At 43.5% G+C, this 27,027-nt stretch overlaps 1 protein-coding gene across 1 annotated transcript in view; it reads right to left on the minus strand.

Moving 5' to 3' along the window:
• The window catches only part of Cacna2d3 (calcium voltage-gated channel auxiliary subunit alpha2delta 3), an 804,703-nt gene that overhangs the window by 470,951 nt on the left and 306,725 nt on the right, over positions 1-27,027 (minus strand). Inside the window, exon 5 of the mRNA XM_032919383.1 lies at positions 14,318-14,480. Coding sequence (XP_032775274.1) covers positions 14,318-14,480 — 163 coding nt within the window. The remainder of the gene's footprint in view (positions 1-14,317; positions 14,481-27,027) is intronic.

Here is a 27,027-nt window from a genome sequence, read left to right on the forward strand (position 1 = left end):
ACAGTCCAAGTTCTGGCAAGGCTGGTTTCTGGTTGCTTTGTAGACCTGAGTCTGTGTTCACGTGTTCTTTCCTTCGGTAACTTGCCCTCATTTTGTAAAAATCGGTCAAGTTAGATTAGAGTCCTATACTACAGGGCCTCTTTTTAACTTAATGACTCTTCTAAAGATCTTGCCTCTATTCTGAGGCTCTTGGATTCAACATGAATTTTGGGGATGGTCCTACTTGAATCCATAACAGAGAAACACATTGGCAAATGAGAAGTTAAACCTCATTTGTTATCCACAGGTATGGCATGAAGGGAACATCCACTTTCAGTACATGAAGAGTAGAAAGAATCTCAAGACAGATGCTACCCATGACAAGAAAATACTCACAGGGTAAAATCGAGGGAAACAAAGTTCTGGGTGAGCAGAGTAAGCAAGGCTTGGGGAAACAAATGTTGAATGCTATCTCTCACATGCAAAAATCTAGACTTTTAAAAATACATGACAAGAAAGTAGAAGTTGGGCAATGTGTGGGCAAGAATGGGACATAAAGAAAAGGAGGAGTTAGAAACAACAGAGAGTAAAGGGAGGGAAAATCCAAAATATCACATTACCTTTCATGTGAAGATTCTATATTTATATTCTATACGTATATAAAAGAAAGGACTTGGGGGGACAGAAGAGAGATGAGCAGGAGAAAAGGGTAAGAGAAGGCACATGAGGGGGTCACAGTGGGGGGAATATGAACAAAGATGACATAATAAAGTGCATTATGTTGGATACCAACTAGCACAATTATATTTTTGTAAATGACAGAGAGTGTGGCTACCCATTCTTAACATCCAAGGGAACAGTGCCAGATGGCACAGGAATAATAGCACGTAGATTTCTCTGCAGCCTGGTTTGTAGCAACGTGAGTTACCACCATCAATTCTACAGAAACATGCAGAAAGTGAGGCGAGCCTTCTCCCAGTTTCCCACTCCAGTGGAGGGAGTCTCCCACTGTTTCCCTAACACTGGCACATCACAACTACCACATGGTGGTTTGTGTATGTTTGACCCATGGGAAGTGCTGTTAGTAAGAGGTGCGGCCTTAATGGAGGAAGAGTGTCACTGTAGAGGCAGGTTTTGAGTGCTATTAGTGCTCAAGCTCCACCCAGTGCAGAAGAGTTAGCCATCTCCTGATTCCCTTTAGATCAAGAAGTAGGACTTTCAATTCCTTCTCTAGTACCATGTCTGCCTGGATGCTGCCATGCTCCCCACTACCGTGATAATGAACTGAACTTCTAAAACTCTAAGCCAACTCCAATTAAATGTTGCCCTTTATAAGAGTTGCCTTGGTTATGGTGTCTCTTCACAGCAATGGAAATCCTAAGATATACCCCCAATGATTTTCCCCATAAGCACTTTATCCAGGTTCCTGGGGCATTTACATCTGCTAGTTCCTTAGGGGAGAGGATGAAAGTGCACCTCAGGAAACTCTCTGAAGGTTAGATGTGGCTGGAGGTCCTTAGAGCTAGCCTATGTGCCTGGATAAAGCTGACACAAGAGAAAAAAAATACCATGTGGGGCTCAACTGTTGCTTCAGTGCACTAAAGGAAGAGGCCAGAGATGAGCCAGGTCTCCACTTCAGCCTGGATTTCCTCGTGTAGAGCTTTATGTCTTTGTAGTTCTCTAGCACTGTATCTCTAAAGATGTGGATTAATCCACCTTGAAGCTTAAAATAGCAACGTGTAGCATCTTCGCCCATATGGGGTGCAGAGATTTCTAAATGCAAAGCAGCACTCAGCGCTGTTGAGGCAGACCCTCTCAGGAGTTGTCCTCTGGCCATGAAATGAGAGGGAAGAAGCTAGATCATAGATACACACAAGTAACATTTCCAGTTCAGAATGAAGAGAGACTAGAGAGAGGAGTCCTTTGGTGATTAGAAAACAGAGAGGTCTATACTATGTGGCAAGGGATGGCATGATAACTGAGGACGACCACCAAGTCTTCTGTCTTAGCAGCCTAAGACATGGGCATCAAACGCCACGTTGAAGAAAGGGTGGCTCCCAAGACCCACCTTGTTGCTACCAAGAACTCTTCGGCCTACATGGGAGCTCTGGCCCAGACTCCCTGCAATACATGTCCCTGCTGCAGCCTAGGCTCCAGGATGGTGCCTGAGACAGTAGGGTAAGAAAGAAGGGACTTGCTTGTGCATATCATTGGCCACCCTAGTCCTGGCCCTCCATTGGCACCGTTTTTTACATCCAAAGAATCCTTTAACACCTAGGATCTGCATTTCCAAAGATCCCCTAGTAAGCCTCCTGGCTCCATGCTGTGGGATACACAGACAAGACTGCTTCTTAAGATCAAAAACCACACTTCAGATCTGTTTGGGTTTCTAGTCTGACCTTGGGATTTTTGACCTATTATATTCCAAATATCAAATGTTCTTTATAGTTAAAGAAAGGCTTCCCCTGCCCATGACAGTTATCAGCAGACATACCAGAGAGTGAAACTTCTCTTCTCCCAGGCCAGCATCATCTGTCTTAAATGACTGTTGCTACCACAACATGACATATCATACATCCTGCCAAGGTTTCTCTTATACTGAGTCTTCCATCTACATCTTACTAGACAGTTCTGCACAAACAAACCATTGTCATTCCTACCATGATGCAGAAAGAACTTCAGTCAGAAGACTGGCCACAATTTATACAAAGGAGTGCTTGATTTTTCTGTAGATGTTTTTTAAAAATGAGTGTACATATAAGATCTTTTGTCCTCTTAATTATTAAACATTATTACATGTTCATACAAAATGAACAGAAAGGCAAACATAACTTTTTGTACCTTTAGGCTGGTGCTTCTCAAACTTCCTAATTTTGTGAGCCTTTAACACAAACCCTCAAGTTGTGATGGCCCCTAGCCATAAAGTTATTTTTGTTGATACTTTGTGACTGTAATTTTGCTACTGTTATGAATCACAATGTAAATACCTGTGTTGCCCAATAGTCTTAGGTGACCCCTGTGAAAGGGTCATTAGAACTCCAAAGAGACTGCAACCCACAGGTTAAGAACTACTGCTTTATTCTCTTTCCCCTGACATTTTCAGGATATGGCTAGACACAGCCAAGTACTTTACCAAAATGTAACATGAATGGCTTCTACCCACTATTCCTGATCCGAACCTCCTTCTCTAGAATCGTGTCATCTATATTTCTGTAACTACGCTGGTTTCACAAAATCCTACTGCAATGACCCATTTAGTTCTACCGATGGACATCTTGGGCTTTATTCCCTTATTCTGCCAAACTTTTCCACATTTCTCCCGCAAGCCAGATCCAAAGGTGTCTTTGGTCGGGTTTTTCACAATAATGGCTCAAGATAACTTCTCCAGGTAAGTTTTCTGTGTCTGTTGTGTTGTTGTTGATGATGCTGTAATAACATATCTGAATAAAGCAATTGAAGGCAGGGAACTGGGCTACTGTGTAGTAAGAGAATACACTTCATCATTATAGGATAGATATAGCAGACATGCAGATAGAAGTGTGCAGCTAGGATTCTCTACATCTTGAGATGTACCAGGAAAGAGAGAGTCTGGGCCAGAAGCAGAGCCAATCTACAACTTCCTATCCCTAGCTCTTCAGCTCTGTGACTTCCCGCTACCATCCGTATCCAGTGGTTCAATAATCTTCCCCCAAAGGCCTTCATAACTGGGAAGCAAGTGTCCCAGTACATAAGTCTATGCAGGACATTCCATATTCAAACTGTCCCTCCTCCTAAACACATTGTACTGTGCTTCCTGGCTATGCAGAGTGCCTGTTCTTTGCATTGTAAATCATTCCTTCCTTCCTCCCTCATCGACTGTGTATTTGGATATGGAGGTTTGCAGGATTAAACGTGGAACTGCTTCATCTCCAGCATGTGGGAATTGTTGGTACTTATCGATACGGTGGTGCAGAACTTGTTTTACATATTTAGAATGTTTTCTGCTGTAACGCTGTGTGATAAAGGGAAGAGATTGGAAGTGTTTATGTAAAATAAGAGTAGTTTTCATTTCTGATGGATTGTCACATGCTGGGAAGAAAATAGCACGATTTGACAAAAACAGAGGCTTAACTTTTCTGCACATATGAAATGTGCACGTAAACTTCTAGGACACGGTTATCTGAATACTCAGGCAGAGCCTTGGGGGAGTAGAAATGGTGGCAGGCAAGGCATAGGATAGAGAAGCAGTGTACCCAGGGGTTCTGGGCTCACCGTTCTGGGTTCACATGGCTTGCCTACTTTACTGAGTGATTCATAGCAAGTCTCCTAACTTCAGTTATCTCACCTGAAAACTAAGAATAGTTCCTACATTGCTAAGTAGTATGTAAGATAACATTGTACTAAGTCATGTGCCTGGCACACGTAAACATCTTATGCTCCTTAAAGGAAGAAAATTAGTGGTGGCGATGTCTATAAGGACAGTTGGTAGACACTGTGTTTTGGACAGAAGTTTCCACTAGCTTGTATTTGTAAAGAAAAATAGAATGTGAGAAGAGACTTCTCTCATGTCCCTGTCGAGGCTAGTGCCACATACAACAGCTGGAATCCCCAGGCCTTTGTGATAGGCCTGAGTCCAAAACAAGAAAGTAGTCATTACTACTTCAAGCCATGCACGGTGTGATTGACAATGACAGTGATGACAGCCATGCTGACTTCCACGTAAAGAGCTTCTCTAAGTCCAAGGAAGAGGAGTGAGGGCAGTTCACACACACAGGGGGAACAGGGCCACTGAAGGAAGGGACATCAGCCTTTCACACCTGCAGCTCTGGCCTAATGTTACTTTCCATTCGCAGAGTTTCATGAAGTACAGCTGAAGTTCCAAGATATAGGAGGGGAAAAAAAATGCCACTTGGCTCTGTCATGGACATCCAAAGGCATGAGCTATGCCATCAGGGACTTCACTGTCACCCTTCTTACAATGACACTAATGATCATGACTATTACAAACGTTTACCATGCCACACCAGAGGGCCCAGTGCTTAAGGCACACGTCAACCTTCATAACCACTCCCAGAGCAAGCGAGGTATTGCCACAATGCCTATTGCACGTACAAGCAAGATTAGGGGCTGAGCCCTCTGAGAATGGTGCCCTGAGTCACAGGGAGGGAATATCACACATACTCACAGGCCGAGTGCAAGCCCCAGAGCTGAGCACTGTGTGCATCACTACCAAGAAAGCTTGGAGCGCATCCCAAGGACTTCCTGCCTCTTTCCACTGCTTCTTAAATCTGAAGCCAACCCGTTATTCCCTTAGCAGAGCAGTCCCTCTGTTGTGCACACAGGGGCTAATGTGGTAACACATTGAACTGAACTGGGGAGGGGATTCTTTATCTGCTTTCCCACCCATTGCCACGGCTGGAACACCCACAGCTGCCATTTCCAGGACATTAAAGAAATCTCCATTTCTCTCTTCCAATTCAAAACAGTTGACATGGCAAGTGCCCAAGAATGTGGTTATCACGCAGTAACTTTGAGTTTTAACTCATATTTTAAGAAGTAAAATAAATCAATTGCTCTCTACAGTTACTGTCATGTTTCATGAATGCCTGGGTCAGGACAGGAGAAAGGACAAAAACACTGTCAATCATTTTTCTGGTAGGGCCATGATTCTTCCCTACCCTGACCTCTTCTTAAGAGTTTCTCTAGCCTAGGCCTGGCTTTCATCCAGCAGCAAAACTATATTTGATTTCCATATTTCCCAAAGAGGGAGACTATGAAAATGAACCAAAGAACAGAGCAGTACCACAGCACTGGGCACACACTTACACACTGCTGGCTTCCTAAACAGTCAAGGAAAAGTAAACCTCACACACAGAGGGCACAGAGGACCAACAAACAGGCAGAATACCAGAGGACTACACAGGAGGATTCTGTTTCATCCAGTTATATCTGTGGGCAGGGGCCTTGGATACATCTCCAAAGAGATGAAGGGACAGCTCTATACCTCAAGTTCAGGGAATGATGCTCATGTAAAAGAACATGAATATAAGGGATGCAGAGAAAAGGAGAGAGAAGGGCTCAGAACTCTTGGGGCATATAGATGAGGGGCCAGAGGGTGACACTGGGGAAAAGGCAAGGGCCATAGGCAAAGAAGTAACTGTGAGGCTAGGCTCCTAGCAAAGGATCGTTCTGTCCCAAGTCAAAGGGAAGGGAGAAAGCAACCCAGATAGATGAGGACCAGAAGTAAAGGCTATTTAGGAAGATTGGAATCATGGAATACAAGGCATGGTTGAAATTTTACCTTGTTAAAAAGGGCAGTGGTCTAGACTCACACTTCACAAGTGTTTATACTTTAACCTTCCAAAAGTGATGACAGAAAGCTCCGTCTGTGCTTGGAGGTGAGCATCCTCTTCAGCTTTGGACAGGGTAATGTAGGAGCATGTGCCTTCTTCTGGTACCTGTAGTCTAGATTGGAATGTCGACTCGAAAAAGCATCATACCCTCTGACTAGCTGCCCGAAGAAAAAATGGTTATCATCAATATCAACCAGCTACAAACCCTTTGACCTACACCAGCAACCTGCCTACAAGATATACTGGTGTAATTGTGACACAACTGGTATGAGAGTCAGCAACCACGTTTTGGATTGGATTTAAGGCCAACTCCATGAAATGGTACCAATGCCTAACATTGCTAAAGTGGCCAGACTTTGGGACTGGGAGAAAATCTAATACTATTACTTTTGCTAAAGAGCATAGCAGTAAATTGACTTCTAATGACATGATGTTATACCCATTGACCAGTGCCTCGCTCAGCCCACATCAGAGAAGCTTCCTCTTGCCGTGGATGGGAATTAGCACAGAGGCCTACAACTGGACAATGTGCAGAGATCAAGAAACTTTGGAGTACTCATTCTTAGTGGGATGCCTTCATCACTCTGTTTCCCCAACCAACCCCCTGAGGCTCAGGGATCTGCAAGGAAGGGGAGGTGGAAAGAGTATAAGAGCCAAAGGGGATGGGTGACTCCTAGGAAACAATGTCTCCCATGTACAACAGGACTAGTGCACATATGAACTCACAGAGACTTTGGAAGCACACCCAACACCTGCACATACTCAAGCTACATGGGAGTTCAGCGCTGAGAGGAGGAAATAGATATCTGTGCCCCACTTGTAGCCAATAAATTATCTATAATTGATTCCCATTGGCAAGGAACAAAATCAGTTTTCTTCCATGCCCTGTTATTGGGTATATCAACATTCTAGGGCAAGCTCCACACTCAAGAGTAGTTGACCAACACAAAATGTATTTAACAGTATTTTTTGTGAATCTTTTGTTTCATTTGGATGCTTTGGATGTTTTTGTTGTTTTGTTGGGTTTTTGTTTTGTTTTTGTTTTGTTTTTTTAGGGGGGTGTCCTTACTGATGTTTTATCTGTTTTTATGGGTTTTTTCTTTTCATTTCTTCCTATTTTGTTTTTATTTGTTTGTTTGTTTGTTTCTTATTTATTTTAATGTTTTGAAACAAGAGTCAAAAAGAATATCAAGTTGGGTCAGTATAAAAGTGGGGAGGATCTGGGAGGATCTGCAGAAAATGTGATTAAAACATGATCAAAATATATTGTAAAAAAGGTTAATTATAACATAGAGTTACTATTGGGCAAGAGTAAAAGGAATAATTCTAAAACAAATGAACAAACAAAAAATACCAGGTGTTTCTGTGGTAGGCGCTATGTAGAATGTTGCAACTCCACCTACACCAATGCTGCAACTCCACTACACCAATGCTGCAACTCCACTACACCAATGCTGCAACTCCACTACACCAATGCTGCAACTCCACCTACACCAATGCTGCAACTCCACCTACACCAATTCTACAAATGACTTCAGCCTTGCAGACCAGGAAACAGGCCCTGAGAATTTTCCCTAGTCCCCCAAACCACTACTCATGAACAGTACTGACAGTCAAATGCCACCATCATCTGAAACCTCCTTGGTGATCATGGAAATAATCCTACCATAGCACAAGGCAGTAGCTGGTGTATAGTGATATAGGAACAATGTCACAGAAGGCTTGGATAAGGACATAAACTCATTTTCTATCTGTCACAACTGGTAGCGAGAGTGATCTCACCAAGTTTTGGCTCATGTGGTATCCTTAGATCTGTAGAAAGAAGAGATGGAAAGATTTCCCTGGCAGAGGGCAATCCCCATTGCAGCCTATAATCCAAGGACTTGCTGCCACAGAGACACTAGGAGAAATCACACTTGTATACTGGCCATGCAGTATGGACAGTAAGAAGCAGTAGGGGCCATGTGCCTCCCTGGGAAGTTGACATGTATGTGTGCATCCGCACTCCTATCTATCCACTCATGTACAATCTCTAAGCCAAATGCAAGCCTGTAGTGCTAAGCCATACAAAGGGCCCTGTGAAAGCCTTCTGCCACTAACATTACCCCAAACAATGCAAACGTGTAAGTGGATGTGTACACACATGTCGCCCTATGTCCATACGTATGTGCATAAAGTCAGAAGTGTGGAGGAGTTATCCTTTGGACTTGAAAGCCTTCACTCACAGCGTAGGTTTGGTCAGAGGGGTTCCCGGGGGCTTCCTAAGGATTATAGCAACCGGGCAGCTACTGGACTGGGAAGAGGGACTGCTTTCTGGGTCTTGATTGATTTTCTTTAGAGGCAAAGCTTTGCTTTAGTCTCCAGTCTCTGATACTGACCCAGTATCTGATTCTATAGTCCTCACTTGCAGATACTAGAGGACCCAGCAGACAGACAGGAAGGCAGACGTCAAACCTCCACAGGCCTCAGTTCAGAGTCCCAAGGAGAAAACAAACCATTAGAGTTGGAATTGATTTCTAACATTACCAGGTCAGCCCCTGCTCTTAGCACATCCCCCCCCCCGCTTTCCCCTGCTTTGCTCCCACCCACATATTCAAGGAAAAAAAAGCAAGGAACTTTAAACAGCTTTTTAAAGGGTTTTTGAAGGCTTCTTGCACATCAAATGGCTCTTCATAAACAACATTTTAATGATTTCTGTGTAAACAAATCAGAAACATATGGATTAAATTTTCTTCAAAATATACACATGTAATTAAGGGGGAAAGTGCTTGGCAAAATGCATTTTGCATTTTATCAAACTCAACATTTGAAAAATAGGTTGAGACACATGACAGATGTAAAACCAGAGAGCCTTCCTGCCTTGCGCACACACGTGTGCACATGCGTGCGTATGTGTGTACGTGCACACATGTGTGTGTACGTGCGTGCGTGTGTGTATGTGTGTGTGTGTGGTGTGTGTATGTGTGTGTGGTGTGTGTGTGTATGTGTGTGTGGTGTGTGTGTGTGTATGTGTGTGTGTGTATGTGTGTGTATGTGTGTGTGCACGTGAATGTGTGAGCGTGTGTGTGTATGTGTGTGTATGTGTGTGTATGTGTGTGTGCACGTGGATGCGTGTGCGTGTGTGTGCGTGTGTACGTGCGCGCAGACCAGAGTCTGCCTCATTAGACCATCTCTGAGCTGTCTAGAAGAACCTCCTGTACTGTAGCAGATGAACTACTTCCTCAAACTCTGCAACACTGGTGATGGAGCTTCTGGAAGCTACTTCCATTTTGCAGGTCCCCTAAGCATAGCACGACATGGCAGTCTATTCTTGGCCTGATTGGTACTTGTCTGGGAAGCCTAGTTGATGCATATTCTAAGATACATCTTGGAATTCACACATCCCCACAACCTCTGCTAGGGTAGTGCCCCTCTGCCAACCCCTCCATGACTCAGCAATGAGAAGAAGCAGTAGAATTAGGGACTTGCTGTGCCTTCTCCTCGTCTATACATGGATTAAGTGTGAGCCTCCTTTTAGTTGCCTTCTTCCTCATATGGTCCTTGCAGCAAGAATTTGTCAGGGCACCATATCCAGGGTATTGCACTGGGGTTCCCACCTCATAAGCTCATCATTCCCAATATACTTGTGCATTGGGACTCCAGGCCCTAGCCTCTCCACCATAGCCCTCCTGTCCCAAGCCATCCATACTCCTCTTCCCTGTATGCTCTCCAAGGAGAATCCAGATTCTTCTTCCTTCACAGTCTTCTTCAGAGTGAGTAGATCCCAGGGTACGCTGCTCAATTCTTCTTGGCTAAGTTGTCAACTATATAATGCCTAGCCTCATAGCTTCCATGAGTTTCTGATGGCTTTCCCATCCTCCCATGGCCTGACCAGACTTCTGAGACTCTACAAATCTATTTCTTTTATTTTTTTTTCTTTTTTTGGAGCTGGGGACCGAACCCAGGGCCTATTTCTTGGACTGTACCAGAAGCTTCTGGAGCCCAAACCTCCCTTAATCAACTCCTCAGTCTTGAATAGAAACTTCCTTGGTTTTAAAGTTTGGTACTTCTGAACTCCTAAAAGACATACTCTTTAATGCTATTCGCCATTGTGATGAGGTATTAACTGTGAGTTTTGAGGGACACATGCGTGTAAGCCATAGTATTCATACTATATAGCCACCGTGTGCCAGGCACCCTTGCCTATGCTTAATGTTTAACGAAGCCTCATCAGCATCAGGCATGTCATTACTTATCCAATGCTACTCATGGCTGAAGAAAACGAGACACACACTTGTTTGTAGCAACAGGTATGGTGGTGGGATAAGCCATAATGACACAAGATTCCCCAAAGGCAGATTCTCAAAGCCCCCAGCAGCTCCTACTCCAATCAGCCTTATTCTAAGCTGCCTTCTCTCTTTAGTAGAAAGTTTGTGGGCCACCCAATGCCTTTTCAGTTTCTTCTGCATTTGAGTCAGCTGGAGTATGTCTCTATTGCTTACAAAACCCAGGCAAAACCATAGTGCTGGCTGACTAGGCCAGCAGACCTCAGCAAATAACTTGAGAGGAAACTCAAGACAAAGGGACACTGCACTGACTTTGTTGGCTTCCTGTCCTCAGAGAAGTCCAAGGACAGAATGAATGAACAGAAGCAACACGTGCATCGCAAGGCACATATATTACCTAGAGCAAAGCATGTGTGCTACCAAGGTCTAGAGGAGCAAAGAGGGCTGCATGTGAGCTGCTTTTGAAGGGAAGACAGTTCGAGCAGCAGGGATTGGGAAGGCAGGCTTAATAGGAATTATCTATTATCACCTGGGTGGACAGGAGAGAGAAATGGAAACAATGGAGTCAATTTGGAGAATCACATATGCACACATATACATGGACCACACACATATTGTGCACCACTCCTCATATAACACCTAACATGTACAGATATGTATACTTCTATATGAGGCATGTGCATATAAGTCTCACATGCTTTCAGCTTAAGGTGTGCTCTACCAGTGACCCCTAGCCTCATGTGCTCCAAGATGCCTATGAATGTAGCCCACAAAATATCAGTAAGGTATTGAAACACTGTGCAATTAATTTGTGATTGCCTTTATAAGTCAGTTGTGGATTTCCTGGGTGTGGGTTTTGTAAATTACCTTGTGTTGCAATGTCAAAGGCTGGACAAGCCTCAAAGGTATGCAACCAAGAGTGTAGGTTTGTCCAGTCCTCTGCCAGACCACTGGCGGTCTCTCAAAAGCAGCTGCCCTGGGCTTCGGTTCTGGAAGTGTAACTTTCAGCTCTATCAGCCTCAGCCTAGCCTTTCTCATCTCTAAGAGTGAGACTCACAGCTCCTAACCACCTGATAAGTATATTTTATAAAGACAGCTATATCAGAAGCCTAAGGATAAAGAGGTGAGAAAAACCAGCCCTTTTGAGCCCTTGTGGGACTCATACTCCTGTCTTGGCTTGTGAAACTGCAGTATCTTCTGTACCGAGACAACAGAAACACAGAGCTTCAACCACAGGGGGAAGCATTGGCCTGGTTACCACAGAGACAGAAAGCACAGGGGAGAAGTTTGGGGGTTATCTGCTGCTTTGATCTACAGCTGGAAATTCCGCCCAACAACTAAGCACACAGAAGCAACTAAGAAGGATCAAACATTGCTGTGTGCTCATGGAGTCCAAACGGCCGGAGGAGAAGAACCCTGGGCTGGTTTCCTTTTCTGAAAGCAAGATTTGCACCCCAGAGACATCAGAGCCAGTGACCACGCCCAGGGCATGTGTTTTGTGTACATGTCATCAGAAACTAGATCTATGCTGGCGACTTCTAAACATGATATATATTTCTGCAGCTTGAAAAGAGACTTTGGGGGGCTGGTTTGAATTAGAGTCAAGAATTTTCTTGAAGTCCTCCTCCTCCTCCACCTCCTCCACCTCCCCCTCCTCCTCCTTCTCCCCTTCTTCACCTCCCCTTCCTCCTCCTCCCCTTCTTCTTCCTCTCTCTCTCTCTCTCTCTCTCTCTCTCTCTCCTCTCTCTCTCTCTCTCTCTCTCCCCCTTCCCCATGGGCAGTTACTCCCTGCCTGGCTGAGACAAGATATAGCCCCTGGCTGACCCTGGCTCATTTCCCACAGCCTGGCAGGGTGACAGTTGAACCTGGATAGGAAATGACAGGCAGATCCCATGAGCACTGCCAAGGATGACTTAAATCTAATTATTAAACTCCTACAGCTCAAACTCTCAGACTGTTAGGACTCTGCCTGGCAATCTTCATGATGCAAGTGTAAAGCCTCTGTGAGAGACCACAATGTGGGTTCTTTACAGATCGAGACCATCGAAACGTACAAGGTTGCCTTTTACTCCCAAGACACAATTACATCTCTGTCATGGTGCTAACCGTTCAAGCAACCTTGAAGTCAATGTCATGTTTTAAAAGATCATTCTGGATTGTTCCATGTCTGAAATGACTCTATAAAATCATGTTCATGTTTCATCTTCTTTTCCGAACATATTTAATGCTAGAAATGGCTTTTTCCATTGGCCACATTGTACAAAAAGGCAGTTTCATTTCAGTCTTCAGCAGCTAACCACCATCTTGGAGGATTAATCCCTATTGGGCAATGCTGAACACCAAGGTGAGGCTCTCTTTGTGCCCTAGCAAGCCCACACGGGGCCAGCCACAACTCCTCTGAGGCAGTTTAAACTGCTATCAGTTTCCAAAAGGGAATTGAGAAAGAATATCTTTTCATTCTCTGACAATATGAGCAGGGAAGTGTGTGCCCCTGGCTCTCCTGCCCTCCGACTTTGCAGAGATCCTTGCTATCTTCCTGTTATCCTATTACCACACCAGTTCCACAACAGACTGCAAATTCTAGATAGTTCACTCTGGGATTCTAGTAATGGTCAAAATAGTTAATGAAATGAGAGCAGCCTACCCTGACTCTGAAGATTAGCAGGCAAACCAAGAAAGAGCACCATTGAGTGTCCACTCATAAGACCAGGGCCAAAATATGTCCTTGAGGCACAGAATTGGGAGCTTACTGTTGACCAAGTCCCTTACTAGTGATTTAGAGTAATTTAGCAACTTATTTAATATGTATGTGATTTCCCAAATTCATTCTGCCTGCCTTGCAGCCTCTGCTGAAACTGCTTATCTATTTCTGTAAGTTTCGAGCATGGCTCTCACATGCATAGAGCCGCACACACATCATTGTATCCCCTTGACTTTGTAGCTCAGGCTGGTCTTAAACTGGAGGATACATTCCTGCTTATTCCTCCTCCAAAGTGATAGAATTACAAGGGTATGCCACCATAGCCAGCTTGGACACAATTATTATTCCCATCACAGAGAGGGAATGTACTCCCCAGAGAAGGGGTGGTACATCTGGGATTACCACTAGAAGCAGGTGAACCAGGAGATCAGCCAGTGTACCCAGATGTCAGTCCTTGGCCACTGAATTACCAATTCAAATGGACTGATGGAAAGATTGGGCAAATAACTTCAATGCCCATGTGAAGAATGGATTTGAGGGAGTCAAGCTTGGGCATACAGAACATTGTTATGCCCACACTTCTCTATGCTTCAAGGAAAGAGAACACCTGCAGCTGATCCAATAGCAACCCCAAAATTCCCAACCCTTAAATACCATCAACGAAGGAAGGCAGGAAAAGGGAGGGACAAACTAGGTTAGTAAGCATGTTTAGTCTGGCGAGGTGATTTTACAGAAAACATGTTAACAGAATACAGCCATGCTCCCAACTTACGGAAATAGCTAACCAGTTGTAACAGACTGACTGCAAGGCAGGCGAGGCCAAAGATACATACAGTAAAAGCCTGCTGATTCCTGCACTGCACATTAAAACGAAGGAGGGAAACAGCAGCCGAGAGTCTCTAGACAGAACAGCCATGTGGTTAGCACACCCAGAAGATACTTGAGAACTTGATGTGTTGATGTACTAAGGGTGTGCTTCTCAGTGCCTAACCCCTTCACCCTCTAATGGGAGCAGGAGCGGGGGTTGGGGGGTGTCTCACCTTTGTTGTACATGTTCGTTGGCACTTGGACATCACTCAGACTGATGTTCACAGGCAAATTATTAAAATGGTCATTGGGGGCTAAGATGAACTCCTTTCCCAGTTCCAAAAAGTTCCCATCTTTGTCTCTCTCGTTGATCAGAACGGCATTGAAGTATTCATACTGAAAGAGAAAGTTGAAAGACATTAGAGGCCAGGAGTTTAGGGATGAGGACTGAGACCTGGGCACACACAATGTGCTGCCACTTACCGTTGGGATGCCCATCTGACCCTGGAGACAGACTTTAAGCCTTTGCTACATTTGCATGGGTGCCACAGCACTATAGGAATATTTTCGGTGTTATTCAATATTCTTGAAGAAAACCTTTATCTTCATACCCAGAAAATTGCTTAAAAACATTTTATTCTTGAAGATAGAACACATCCTAAGGTAGCTTCCTCATTTAAGTTGAATGTGGCTTAAAAATCAATAAATAAGAAAATATACACTATGGTAGATCATTACAGTTGTGGGTGGTGGAGGAAGTACAAGGTTAGTAGCAGAAGAGGAAGAATAGAATTTGTTTTACAGAATTTATTCTTTTGTTTATTAGCTTATACAGAATTATCTTTTACATAGAATGTAGGGAAGACTGTTATGGCAATCTTGCCAAGGGGCAGGGTGAGATGGGAATATCAACTGAGAGAAGATCTAGAGGAGGCATCTCCATCAGAGAGGGCAGCCAAGAACAGGACTCCCTGATATTAGGGTACTAGTGCTTCCCACAAAAGGCTTCATCATCACCATTTCACATCTATAGAATCCTGACTTTGTTGTGGAAACTATTCTGAGACTTAACTCTTAGTTAACAGGGGTTAACTCTTTAGAATCTCAAATTTCATGAGATAAATGCTTATGAGAATCTTGAACTCTGCAAATGAGGAAACCGAGTACACAAAGTGTATGTATGCACCCTGTCAAAACTTATAATGTTAATAACCAGACTGGCATTCAAACAGTGGGGATCCACGTACCTCCAGAATATGTGTGGTGTGGTTACCTATTATACAATATGCAAAGACACCCAAGGGCTATGTTTGGTTGGAATTTACAGATCAGGATTGTAAAATAATTATAATGATAAGGGCACTAATGGGAAAAAAAAACAGATGGGCAGCACAGAAGCAGTGGGATGGCTCGTCAACAGAATTCATATAAAATGTGAAAATTCCAACACTGAAACATAACAACTGGGGAAAAGCTTTTGATGGATAATGAGACTGTGCACAGCTAAAGAAATAATCAGCGTTCTTGAAGACATGTCAATGGAAATCTCTTTACCTGGAAACCAAGGAGGAAAGTAGACTAAAATATTCTACATTTATGGAACAATTGCAAATGTGACGTGTTTGTATTATATCACACTTCTCTTATAAACCATGAAAGCAAGAGGCAACCAGAGTATACTGTTTAAAGTATCTAAAGAAACTCAAACCCATCAAGGTGGAATTATGTATCCAAACACACTTATCCTTCACAAGCGAACAGGAAATGGGGAGACCAGGTCACATGGAAGTGGACAGGGACTTGTCATTAGTACACCTGCCTTGCAAAAAGTCCAAGGCTTTTCATGGAATGAAAAGTAAAGGGTACAGAGCAGAAAGTATGGGTCACATAAAGAACAAATGAAGACACAACTTGTTCTCTGTACATCTTAACTGATCTAACATGTAAAAGCTTGTTCAAAGCAATGGTTGCAACAAGTTATTGGAGGATAATGGTTTGTGGACTCGGAGAAGGAATTGCTTCAGCTGTGAGAGAGCAGGAGAGTTTGGGGAAGGAGTGGAGGATGCTCTGTGCTATGGTTTGAAGATGTTGCCTACACAAAATTCAGTTATGATCAGTGTGATGAGAATAACAAATATCTGTGTCATGAAGGTCCCTCTCTGCCCTCCCCTCACCCACTATTGAATTTTGGTACCCAGATAGAAGGGTTTGATAGGGGAGCTCATTCCACTTGCTATTCTGCCCTGCCACATGAAAACAGTCTTTCTCTCTGACAGCAGCTATAGCCTCATCTTGGAAAAAGAGAGCAGATGTCGCACAACACCAAACACACTGGCACCTTTCATTTGGCTGTCTGACCTCCAAAACATGGGGAAAATACATTTCTGTTTCTACTAATCACCCAGTCCCAGATATTCTTTTACAGGGTTACAAATGCACTAAGCTACTCACACATGGGGTATTTTTACTTCTGATAGAGTAGTATAATGTTCTTTAAAGGGGCCTCAAATTTCAAATTGAACATTTTCATACATGTATAAGCAGCACTAATTGGGCAGTAAAAAAATAAAGAAAAAAATACAAAGTTAAAAGGGAGATGTGGTGGGAAGAGCTGGGAGGAGCTGGGAGACACATGGGTGAGTATGATCGGAATACATTGCATGAAATTATCAAGAAATAAAGAAATATTGTACTTTTTAAAACTGAAGCTTCACAACTAAAATCGAAAGCTTTAAAATCATGTTATAAACTCTAGGGAAACTACCAGAATGATTTAAAAGTAAAATATAACATAAGCCAAGAGAGAAAACTAATTCATATGAGATACTCAGTTAAACTAGAGAAGGTAGATAAAGAGAAACATAAAATTAGGAATGAGCACAATAAAAACAATGCAGCTATAAACACAGGAGAGGTCAATACCCACCCAAAAGAACGAAATTAGCATGGTGGACTAAAGCAGGACTCACTAGATTTTATCCTACAGAAATCCACTTCAAGCGTAAGGACAGGGGTATTTTAGAAGTGATAGGAAAGAGAAATACACCATGAAAGCCCCCGTGAGAAAGAGGCTAGAGTTGCTACATTAACTTCAGACTAGGAAGACTCAAGAGAAAGAAAACCAAACAGAGAAAAGGACACCATGGAGGTACAAGTTAATCATGAGGAAGGAAACACTCAGAGAAGATGCAACAATGTGCTCAATATGTACTCAACTCACAACAGGCGATTGAAGTACACACATCAAAGGCCAGTGGAACAATAAGGAGAAACAGATAAACCGTCCACTATGCTACACTCGTCAGGGCTTTGTCAGCTATTACTGGGCTTCACCTGCAAAGCCCACAGAACAATACAGAAGAAGTGAACAACAGCAGGAATGGAATTGAATTGGCGTTTGTATAATAGATGTATCATCCACAAAAAAACACAAGATATTTGCTTGCCTCCCAGATGAGGGTGTTTGCTGCAAACATTCACCAGGATAGACTAGAATTCAAGCCATAATATATGCTTTCCAAGTTTAAAGGCTTGAAATACAAATATAAAACTTCTTGAAATACAAAACAAAACAGAGGCAGACAAACAAACAAAACAGAAAGCAGACAGCTGAAAGATTCCCAAACATTTAGGGATTAAACAATACGCTTCTAAATGCTTCTAAATGACACACACAGACCCCACCAAAGAAAAAAAAATCCTTTGGACAATTTTTAAAACATTAAGAAAATGATAATGTACGTGAACAAAGCACATGTGACAGTTAATATGGGAATCATAGCACTGAAAACACACACTAAAAAAAGAAATCAAGACCTAGAAGCAATGACCTAAGCATCTATTCCAGGAGGCCGAGTGATGAGCACATCCAAGCTAAAGTAAGGAAGATTCAAATGAGATTCTTTTCTTTTAATTTGCAGAACAGAAATCAGTGAAAGAGGGAATCAATGAAAGCAGAAGAAGCCTAATCCTTGAGAAGATTTATTACAGTGAAAAGACACCAAATGAAATCGTCGATCAGATGGCTGGACATCAGAGAGAGTCCTGGGGGCACTAAGTGCAAGGTACCCTGGGTTCTGACCCAGGGCAATCCCTGGGTGCACTTAGATGTTCTGGTTGAGGAGTTGCTCTGTCACTGGGAACACTAATAGAGACCCAGTGCCAGGCCTTACATTGATCTGTATTGGGGTTGGTCTTGTAACAATATTACCTAGCAACTTAACCCGATTGACATTCATACAACTCCCTGGCTAACAAGTGTCCTACGGTTGTCAGTGAGGTCGATCTGAAGCATAGACATTGGGTTTTCCCAAACACCGTACATTATAACAAAGACGAAGGGGAGAAAAGCAACATCCCAAGCCTTCCTCCATAAATGTAGTATGTAAGGCATGCTCTATTGCTCTGATAGCTTCAGGGTATTTGTCTGCAGCTCTCAGAGGCTTCGTTCAGTCCATGTCCCACTGTTTTCTGACTGAAGAAAGAGCACTGTGCCATGAGAGTTTGGTATAAATAAATTGTTCCTCTCCTGTCTGCAAGGAGATACACAGAAAGAGACTGGTGACAATCTAGTCTGTAAGGCATCTCATCAATGACTTTGACGGCCTACTTCCTCCACTTGAAACCCATCTCCCATTTCCCCCTCTCCCAATAATGACAGCAAATTACACACCAATCATCGAGTTAATACTGATTAGCTCACAGCCACTGTGGCCTAGTCATTTCTCAATGATTAGAGCCTCTTAGGAGGCCACTCTAACACATATTAAATTAAATCTATATGCCTTCTGTTAGGCGCTGATGCAGAAGCACTAATCAAAAATAATTTAGGAGATTTTGTAAAAATTCGAAATCTCTATTAATTAAATCACCATTATAAAATAGGCAAGGAAGCCACTGCTGAGAAGAGTTGTTCAGAAGCCTCACCCGGGACTTGCACCAACAATACGTACTGCACTCACATGAGCCATTTAAAATTCCAGTCACGATGTGGGCGCATGTTATAAAGGAAGGCATATAAACAGCCAATGTGCAGGCTAAAATATGTTCAACATCATTAGCCATGAGGGAAGTGAGAAATAAAATCCCCCATCACGTGGCATTTTATACCCAAGGGAGAGCTAAAATAAAGAACTCTGACATTAGAACGCTGCCTCTGATATACAGTAACCGGGAATCTTATGTAGTGCTTGTGGGAATATAAAATGCCATGAATATTTGGGGGAAATGTTTTGTGCCTTTTCACAAAGTAAAACATATACCACCCTATGACCCAGCAGTTCCAGCCTTAGGGAAATGAGAACATACACCCACAAGAAAAATACTTGTGTGAATCCCCACAAAACCCCCTTTCATAGCAGCCCCCAAATAGAAAGAACCAGGATACCCCAAGGGATGAAGGGATGAATGAATCTTTGATAGGGTCATGCGATGGGATGGGTTACGATTTGAAAGCAAATTACTGATACAATGAGAACACGGATAAAGCTCAGGTGCATTACGGGTACACACATGACATTCCACTCACTGAAAGTTCTAGAGCTGGCAAGCTTACTGTGTAATTGTTAGGCAGAGTTGGGGTTTTTAGGAATTCTTCCTTTTCTATAGTGTGGGCCACACAGGCGTATTCCTGTCTCAGTATTCATTGGATTCAAAACAAAAGCAAACAAACGAAACAAAACAAAAACAAAACCTTCGTTTCACTAAATAGGAATGAATGGAATGGATACCTCGAAACTATAGCCACAAAGTCTTTTAATTATTTTTAAAATATTAGATCCAGAAACTTAATTTTCATGCATGTGGCCACATGATTGTACATTTAGGTGGGGGCTAGAGGTTGGCATCAGCTGTCTCTCTTGATCATTCTCTACTTTATTTACTAAAGCCAGATCTCTATGAACCCAAAGCTTGCGGGTTTTATTAGTCTAGCTTTCTTGGTTGCCCTGGAGAACTCACATCTCTGTTGGCATTCTGTCTAAGCTCCACCCCCACAGTTACCTGGCAACAGCCAGGTATGCTCCACCCCACAGTTACCTGGTAACACACAGCTGTGGCTGACACTACATAAGGGGCTGCTTGCCCCCTCTTTACTCTCTGCTCTTCTTCTCTGCTCTCTTGCCCTCCTCCCTTCTGTCCCTTCTCTCCCCATTCCCTTCCCCCACTCCCTCCATGTGCTCATGGCCAGCCTTTATTCCTCTCTTCTACTCTTCTCTCATTAAACCTTTCCACATGGAACCATGTTGGCGTGGTGTGGTCTGTCTGGATGGAGCTGAGATTTAAACCCCAATGATCTCAGCCTCAGGAGTGCTGGGATTGCAGGTAAGCTATCGCATCTGCATGGCTCTTACACACAATCTGTGGACTTGAATTCTGCTCCTTGTGCTTACATGGCAAGAGCCTTATCCAAGGAGCCATCTTCTATTCTCTGGTTCATAAACTCTATAGGCCAGAATTTAAATTAATAACCCCTTCTTTTCTTTAAAGCATAGTTTACTTGATAAGTACCATTAAAGTCACATCTTTCTCCTGATGGAAATGCCTTAAACAGCAGGGTCGTGGGGCTTCTTATGAGGACTCTGCTTTCTAGGCATCTCCCATAGACCCTCATGCCTCATAGACTGCCACGCCTTCTCAAACTTAAACTCTTACCTCCCTACTCCCATGGGACTGATAGTTCCACTCCCCAAAACAAAGCTATGGCCTGACCCCTAAATGGGAGCACAGATGTGGCCCACACATCCTGGAGGCAGCTTCGAAACTGCCATGTAATTGGGTTAATCTCACAATTCAAGATGAAAAGCAAGTGAGGATGGAAATGTGACCGCTTTGCTCACCAGGGAATGATCTTTTATCAAGGACAACTGTGTGCCGAGCTTGTCCTGCCCAAGCCCACGTATCCATTTGTATTGATTTTGAGAAGGCTTCCTTATCATAAGAAGAATTATTCCTCAAAGAGCTGGGATGCAATTCATCACAGTAGCAAAATTACAGTTATGAAGTAGCAACAGAAATAAAGTTATTTTGTTGGGCTCACCACAACACGAAGAACTGTATTAAGGGGTGGCAGCACCAGGGAGTTTGAGAACCACTGTGGGTATCAGAGATCCAACTCAGCCATTGCAATCGCTGACATGTGGAGCCATCACTCTGGCCCCTCATTGAGTTTAACTAGGGTCATTCCCTGCAAAGCCTCTCAGAGCCTTCAACTCATTGAAGAATGAATAATGCATACATTAAACTGGGCTGTGGTTAGGCAATGTGTCAAGTGAAACCTTCTTCAGATCTGTCTAGCATGCTACTACTCATCTATGCATCCCAGAGCTCGCATTACATGTGTGTGTGTGCATGTGTGCATGTGTGCACGTGTGTGTGCACTCGAGCATATGCTATCTTTTAATCAGTACACAAGTCCTCATGGCATCAGTTCCATGCTATTAGAGCTGTGTCGATGTCCATATACCATGGCATTCCCAGCTCCAGCACAGTGACATCAAGGGTAACTTGGTGGCTGACAGACTAGTGACAGCTTCAGCATCCACTTGGTTAGCAGGTATCTCCTGTACTGCACAGGCACTGTTCTTCTGTCAGTTTTGTGCATCCCCAGGATGCCAGGGAAGCTACTCAGAAGGATCCATGTGGACGGAAGACAGGGTAGCAAGGTGGCTAGACCCATCATGTCATGGCATCCACCACTGTTCTGGATGCTGTGGGTTTCAGAGAGAAGGGATGAGATGACTGAAGATGGTGATGCTCTGTATTGTTGCCATCAGAGGAAGAGAACTGAGGTCCAGTTGTCTACTCCTGTGGCCTGTAGAGGTCCTCCTCTGAAATGTCACTGACACAGAGCATGGTTACGTTCAGTCGCGATAGGGTGTTGTCCAGGTCCAGCTGTAGATGCTGCAGGTCTGACTAGTGGGATGTGGGAAGGTTCTGTTTGTGCGCCCTCTCTGATGGAAAGGCTGCTTGCAACTGATGCTTCTGAGACAGCATCTCAACCAGGGGAAACTCAGTCCTCCTCTGAAAGACAGCCCAGCCTTTTCCTGCCACCCACAGCCTTGAAACTCATCACTCCCTAGTTTAGGGGCTGGCAAACTAGAGAGTAAATATTTTAGGTTTTGCAGACCAAACAGTCTATGTTGCAACATACAATTTGGCTATTTTAGTGAAGGCAGCCAAGTGCAAGGCATAAACAAAGGGGTGTGACTGTATTCCAATAAAACTTTATTTACACAAGCAAGCAGCTGGCAGAGGACAGCCTGCAAACCCTCATTTTCCTGTGCCCTGTCTAGATCCCTTCTTTGTTCTTTCTGTGTGACAGGAACTTACTCTCCCCCAGCAAGATATCCCAAGGCAGTACATCTCCACACGGGCTGAAACCTCAGCACAATTAAATTGTGTTCCTGGACAGGGTCCAAGCACTGGGATTCTTTCGGCCCTCCCGAGAGAGCCAGGATGCAGCCCAGGCTGAACCACAGTGCTTTGGGATGGTGGCTGCTACTTCTTCCTGCTCTGTAAGTCACAAAACAGAACCTCAAGACACTACTCAAGCATCTGCTTTGTGGGCAGCAAACATATGGCGTACATAGTTTGCCCTGGCGATTCTATTCTGCTTTGAAAATCTCTTGGTTGCTTCCTGTGTGTGCATGCCACAGACACAGTCTCCTGTAACCCCCCCCCAAGAGAGGGCCATCCATCACTCCATCCTGACTCACCTCTGAACCTGACATGTGCAAATCATGAAGCCTCGCTTGGAGGAGAGATCCTGAACACACCCAGTTCTTTTTCAGTAAGTGACCATAGGCCAGGCCTCTCCAGAGAAAGTAAAGAGACAGACAGACACATGGAATGACAGGATAGTCATGTACAGGATAATTGGCTGTTTATACATTGCCTAGGTTTGAGTCAATCTTCTCATCTGTAATATGGGATAACTGTGACTTTCTTCATGGCCTTGTGCCAAGCTGCTATCAGATCACCCAGGAGAGCTATGAGAGGTAAGGACTTGACAATGGGTATCCATGGTAACAAGCTCTACCCACCTGCAAGGCAGGAAGCCCTTCTCAGTGAGCTATCTTGCTTCTTCCTTTCCTTTATGGTATTCACAACACTGGTAATCCCTAAAGGATATGTTTTGAAGGCTGATACCCTTAGGACTGGTAGACATAGTTACCTGAAGGTCTAAAGCACCTCACCTTCCTGAAAGCCCTCCTGACTTTCCTACCATAAAGCACATACCCAAGGTCCCATAGGCATGAGCAGCAGAAAACTCAGAGAGACATTTCCCTATTTCTAACCAGCTAGCACGGATCCCTGAGCTTCCTGATTCCTCTGCAGACTTCCTCAGGCGTGGATTTCATGCTGTGAGCCTATCTGGCCCTAAGAACCAGAGCTTAGGAACTGAGTGCCCAGGGAGGCACCATGTTTGCTTTCTAAGGCACACTGACAGACTCAGGACTTCATTTTCCATAGAGCTGAGTGGGTGATGCTCCTTCCAATCTTTCTGAAGATGGGATAGGAAGGAATACAATGTACAGGAGCGGTGGGCACTGTGCCAACAGGCAGCTCTCGGGTGTTTGGGTTCTCCCCTCTCCCGCTTGTTTTCCATTCCTTTCTAGCTCTGGGAGGATAGCCAGCTTTTTATAACGTAGATTAGAAAATAAAAATTAATAGGAAGATTAGTCCCAAATGAACCGAGCCAGCATCCAATTCTCCAGGCATGCCGAGCCTGTGTGTAAGTGACACATATAGCTTCTAAGCCCAGCTTCTCTCAAAGGTCTAGCACCATTTGGTTGCTGCTCGACAGTCTCATTTTCTCTTCATGGGTGAAAATTGATTTGTAAATGATCTGTTTCAGGATATCTCTGAGTATTAACATTACATTAACTCACTTATAATTCCCCAAGTGTCAGAGTTCCTTTAAGAGAGCAGATAATGAATATCCCTATTCCGCCATCTGGAATCTACAGCCTGAGAGCACTCATGTCCGACTATTAATGGCCTCCTTAACCAGCTGCTTAGACAGGCCTTGGGCTGCTGCCTTCTGCCGGTTACTTAGCATTCAATCTTGAGACCCTCAAGGTGGAATGTTTTACTCCAATGTTGTGAATTCAAATCCTAGCTCTGTTGCTATGTCACAAATTCTGCTACCCTACCTATTGAATGAGTTAGCGACCACCCCTGTTATAATGGAGATAACTTGAGCAGTAAATGAAGAAAGAAAATAAAAGGCATTGTGTACCCAGATCATGGTGTTGGGTTCAAATATAAATTGCTGCCTTTATTGTGGCTCAAACATGGTTGTACAGTGGTCATTTCCGAAGTCACTAACTACTGAGGCTTAAACAGGTTGAGACAATCATTGTGCTGGTAGAGCTGATGGATGAGCAAAGGGGAGGGCATGGAGAATACAAGGTATATATTGGGTCTTTTCCATTACTGACAATGAAAGACTTTCTCTGTTTTGTGGTTCCATTTATGGTAGCTTAGTCCTATTATGCAGTTGGGTAAGACATTGCCAAAAAACCTAACAGAGGGGTTTCTATATGGCAGGCAAGAAGGAGGGAGAGGGGAAACCAGAGTCAGGCTAGCCTTCTCCTTCCCCCACTTTTATTGTCCTAGGTGCCTAGTGCACAGGATGGTGCTAGCCACAACTGAAGCAAGTCCCAGCCGTATTCAAAGCAAGTTCCCATTTCCTGCCATTAATGTTCTCTACAGAAGATGCACCTTACTAATAATCCTACATCAGGTCAAGATGACACTGTTGATTAACTGTCCTGCAAAACTGGCCTAGGTCAGCACCATCCCTCTCACATGGACCCTCAACCCCCATTTGGATCTTCCATTCTCATCCTAGCAAACAGATAAACTAAGAAGACTAAGCAAGTAGGCCAGCTCTGTATCCAATCCTCCAGGGGCTTCTACCACTCTCAAATCACCCAGTATCAACCTCTGTCTTTCACCTACTCATACACAAGTGAACACCTGAACAGACAGACAAACAGACAGCACACACACACACACACACACACACACACACACACACATTTTGACACAATCATCTTTCATGCTGCCTATCTGAGCAGAAGTATCCGTGAAGGACTTAGGTATATGCCACTGTGAGATATGTTGCGCCTATGTTTGTAAGTGAAGCTTTTCTCTTCTGATCAAAGTGTAGGTAAGGTTATCTGAAAAGTAAACTCATGCCTTGATTTAGGAGGAAAGGACATGATTGACATCTGAGGAGAAAATCCTACTGAGGTGGAAGAAAAGGTTGATGTGACAAAGGTTACTTCAGTCTGTGTAGCAACTCTTCTCCCTGCTTTCAGTAAGAGCCCCTAATTCTCCTTAGTACAGTTTTTAATCAAACTTGTCAGCCATACTTCAAGCAAAAGCATCTGACTCAAATCACCTTATTAAATTCTTTTCCAGGAAATGCTATGAACGATAGGTGACTGAGTGCCTCACAGTCATTATCCAGGGGTCAAGATGCCCCACTGCTGTTTGGGGCTGTTAATATTTTGCTCACAAAAGGACCTTCCTCTTTTCAGAATCATCACAGAGCAAAAGAACAAAAAGAAATAGGACATTTCTGTGTTTATGCCTCTCTGTTCTAAGACTGCCTTCATTTTATCACAATTTTTATCCAACTTTCTAAACCTAAGAAAGGAGAATAGGTAGTATGTTGTATGGAGGGGGCTGGACAATGGGATCAAGTTGCACGAAGAAAGCTTTTGGACCCCACGCATCTGATAGGTGGGTATCATATGAGGGTACATAACTGCTCAACTGGCTTAGATCCCAAAAGTTCTCTACTAGTTACATTATGAAAAATTGTATTGCATTTTTGAGATGTGTGTACATGTGTGTATTACTCCCTCCCCCCTCCCTCCTCCTCTCTCCCCCTCCCCCCACCCATGTGTGTGTGTGTGTGTGTGTGTGTGTGAGAGAGAGAGAGAGAGAGAGAGAGAGAGAGAGAGAGAGAGAGAGAGAGAGCACTAACAAGTGAATGAGCACAGGAGTATACCCACTACACATGGAGGGGCTAGAGAACAAATTGTGGAAGTCATTTATTGCCATTACCATGTGGGTCCCCAGGATTGAACTCAAGTTGTCACTTTTGGTGGAAAGCACCTTTACCCAATGAGCCACCTTACTAGCCTATACAAAGGGATTTTTATAAGTACTTTCTGAGAAAATAGCCAAATATAAATAAAATCATCTCTTGGAACAATCGAATGAATTGCGTTGAAGAACTTCAACAGCTGATACACAGCACATAGCCTCTGCGCACAAATCAGAAAACCAATTTACACAACTAACCGTCCTATAATGAGCTGCTTCACAGGCCAGCAAATAGACTTCCTTGGTCTAGCCATGGATTCGAATCTCTAATGAGTAGCATGTTATGGAAGGATAAGATTGGGCTTTGGCAACAAGGCACTGTCTGTGAGAAGTTGAACTCCCCAACTATAAAGCAAATCTATGAATATAGCATTGCATATTAATAATAGTGACCTGTATTTAACATTATCTAGCTAAGTTCTTCTTCAAAGTGACTCAGACAATTTCCAATATATTAAGAAAAGGTTTCTTCACAAAGTATAATTTAAGAAATAAATCAGTCCTTGTTCCCATACCATGCTAACTTTGCCATTCCCACTTAGAGGAGCTAAGAAGCAATTAAAAGATAGATACTGGATCTGTGGCCTCATTATCACGATGACTACTGCAATTTAGAATGTTCTAGTACGTAATATCCTTGTGGTCCAGTTGCTCTGGTGAATTACTTTATGTTACTCACAAGTTGTTAATTAGAGAAAGAGACAATCAGGGCCACAGGACGTACATCACAGAAGAACATAATGCCTCTTTATAGTCGCTAAGGTAACAAATTATACTAATATGGTTTTTATCACTAATTACTGTCTTACACATCAGACTT

This window comes from Rattus rattus, chromosome 13 (assembly GCF_011064425.1).
Source record: "Rattus rattus isolate New Zealand chromosome 13, Rrattus_CSIRO_v1, whole genome shotgun sequence".
Lineage (NCBI taxonomy): Eukaryota > Metazoa > Chordata > Mammalia > Rodentia > Muridae > Rattus > Rattus rattus.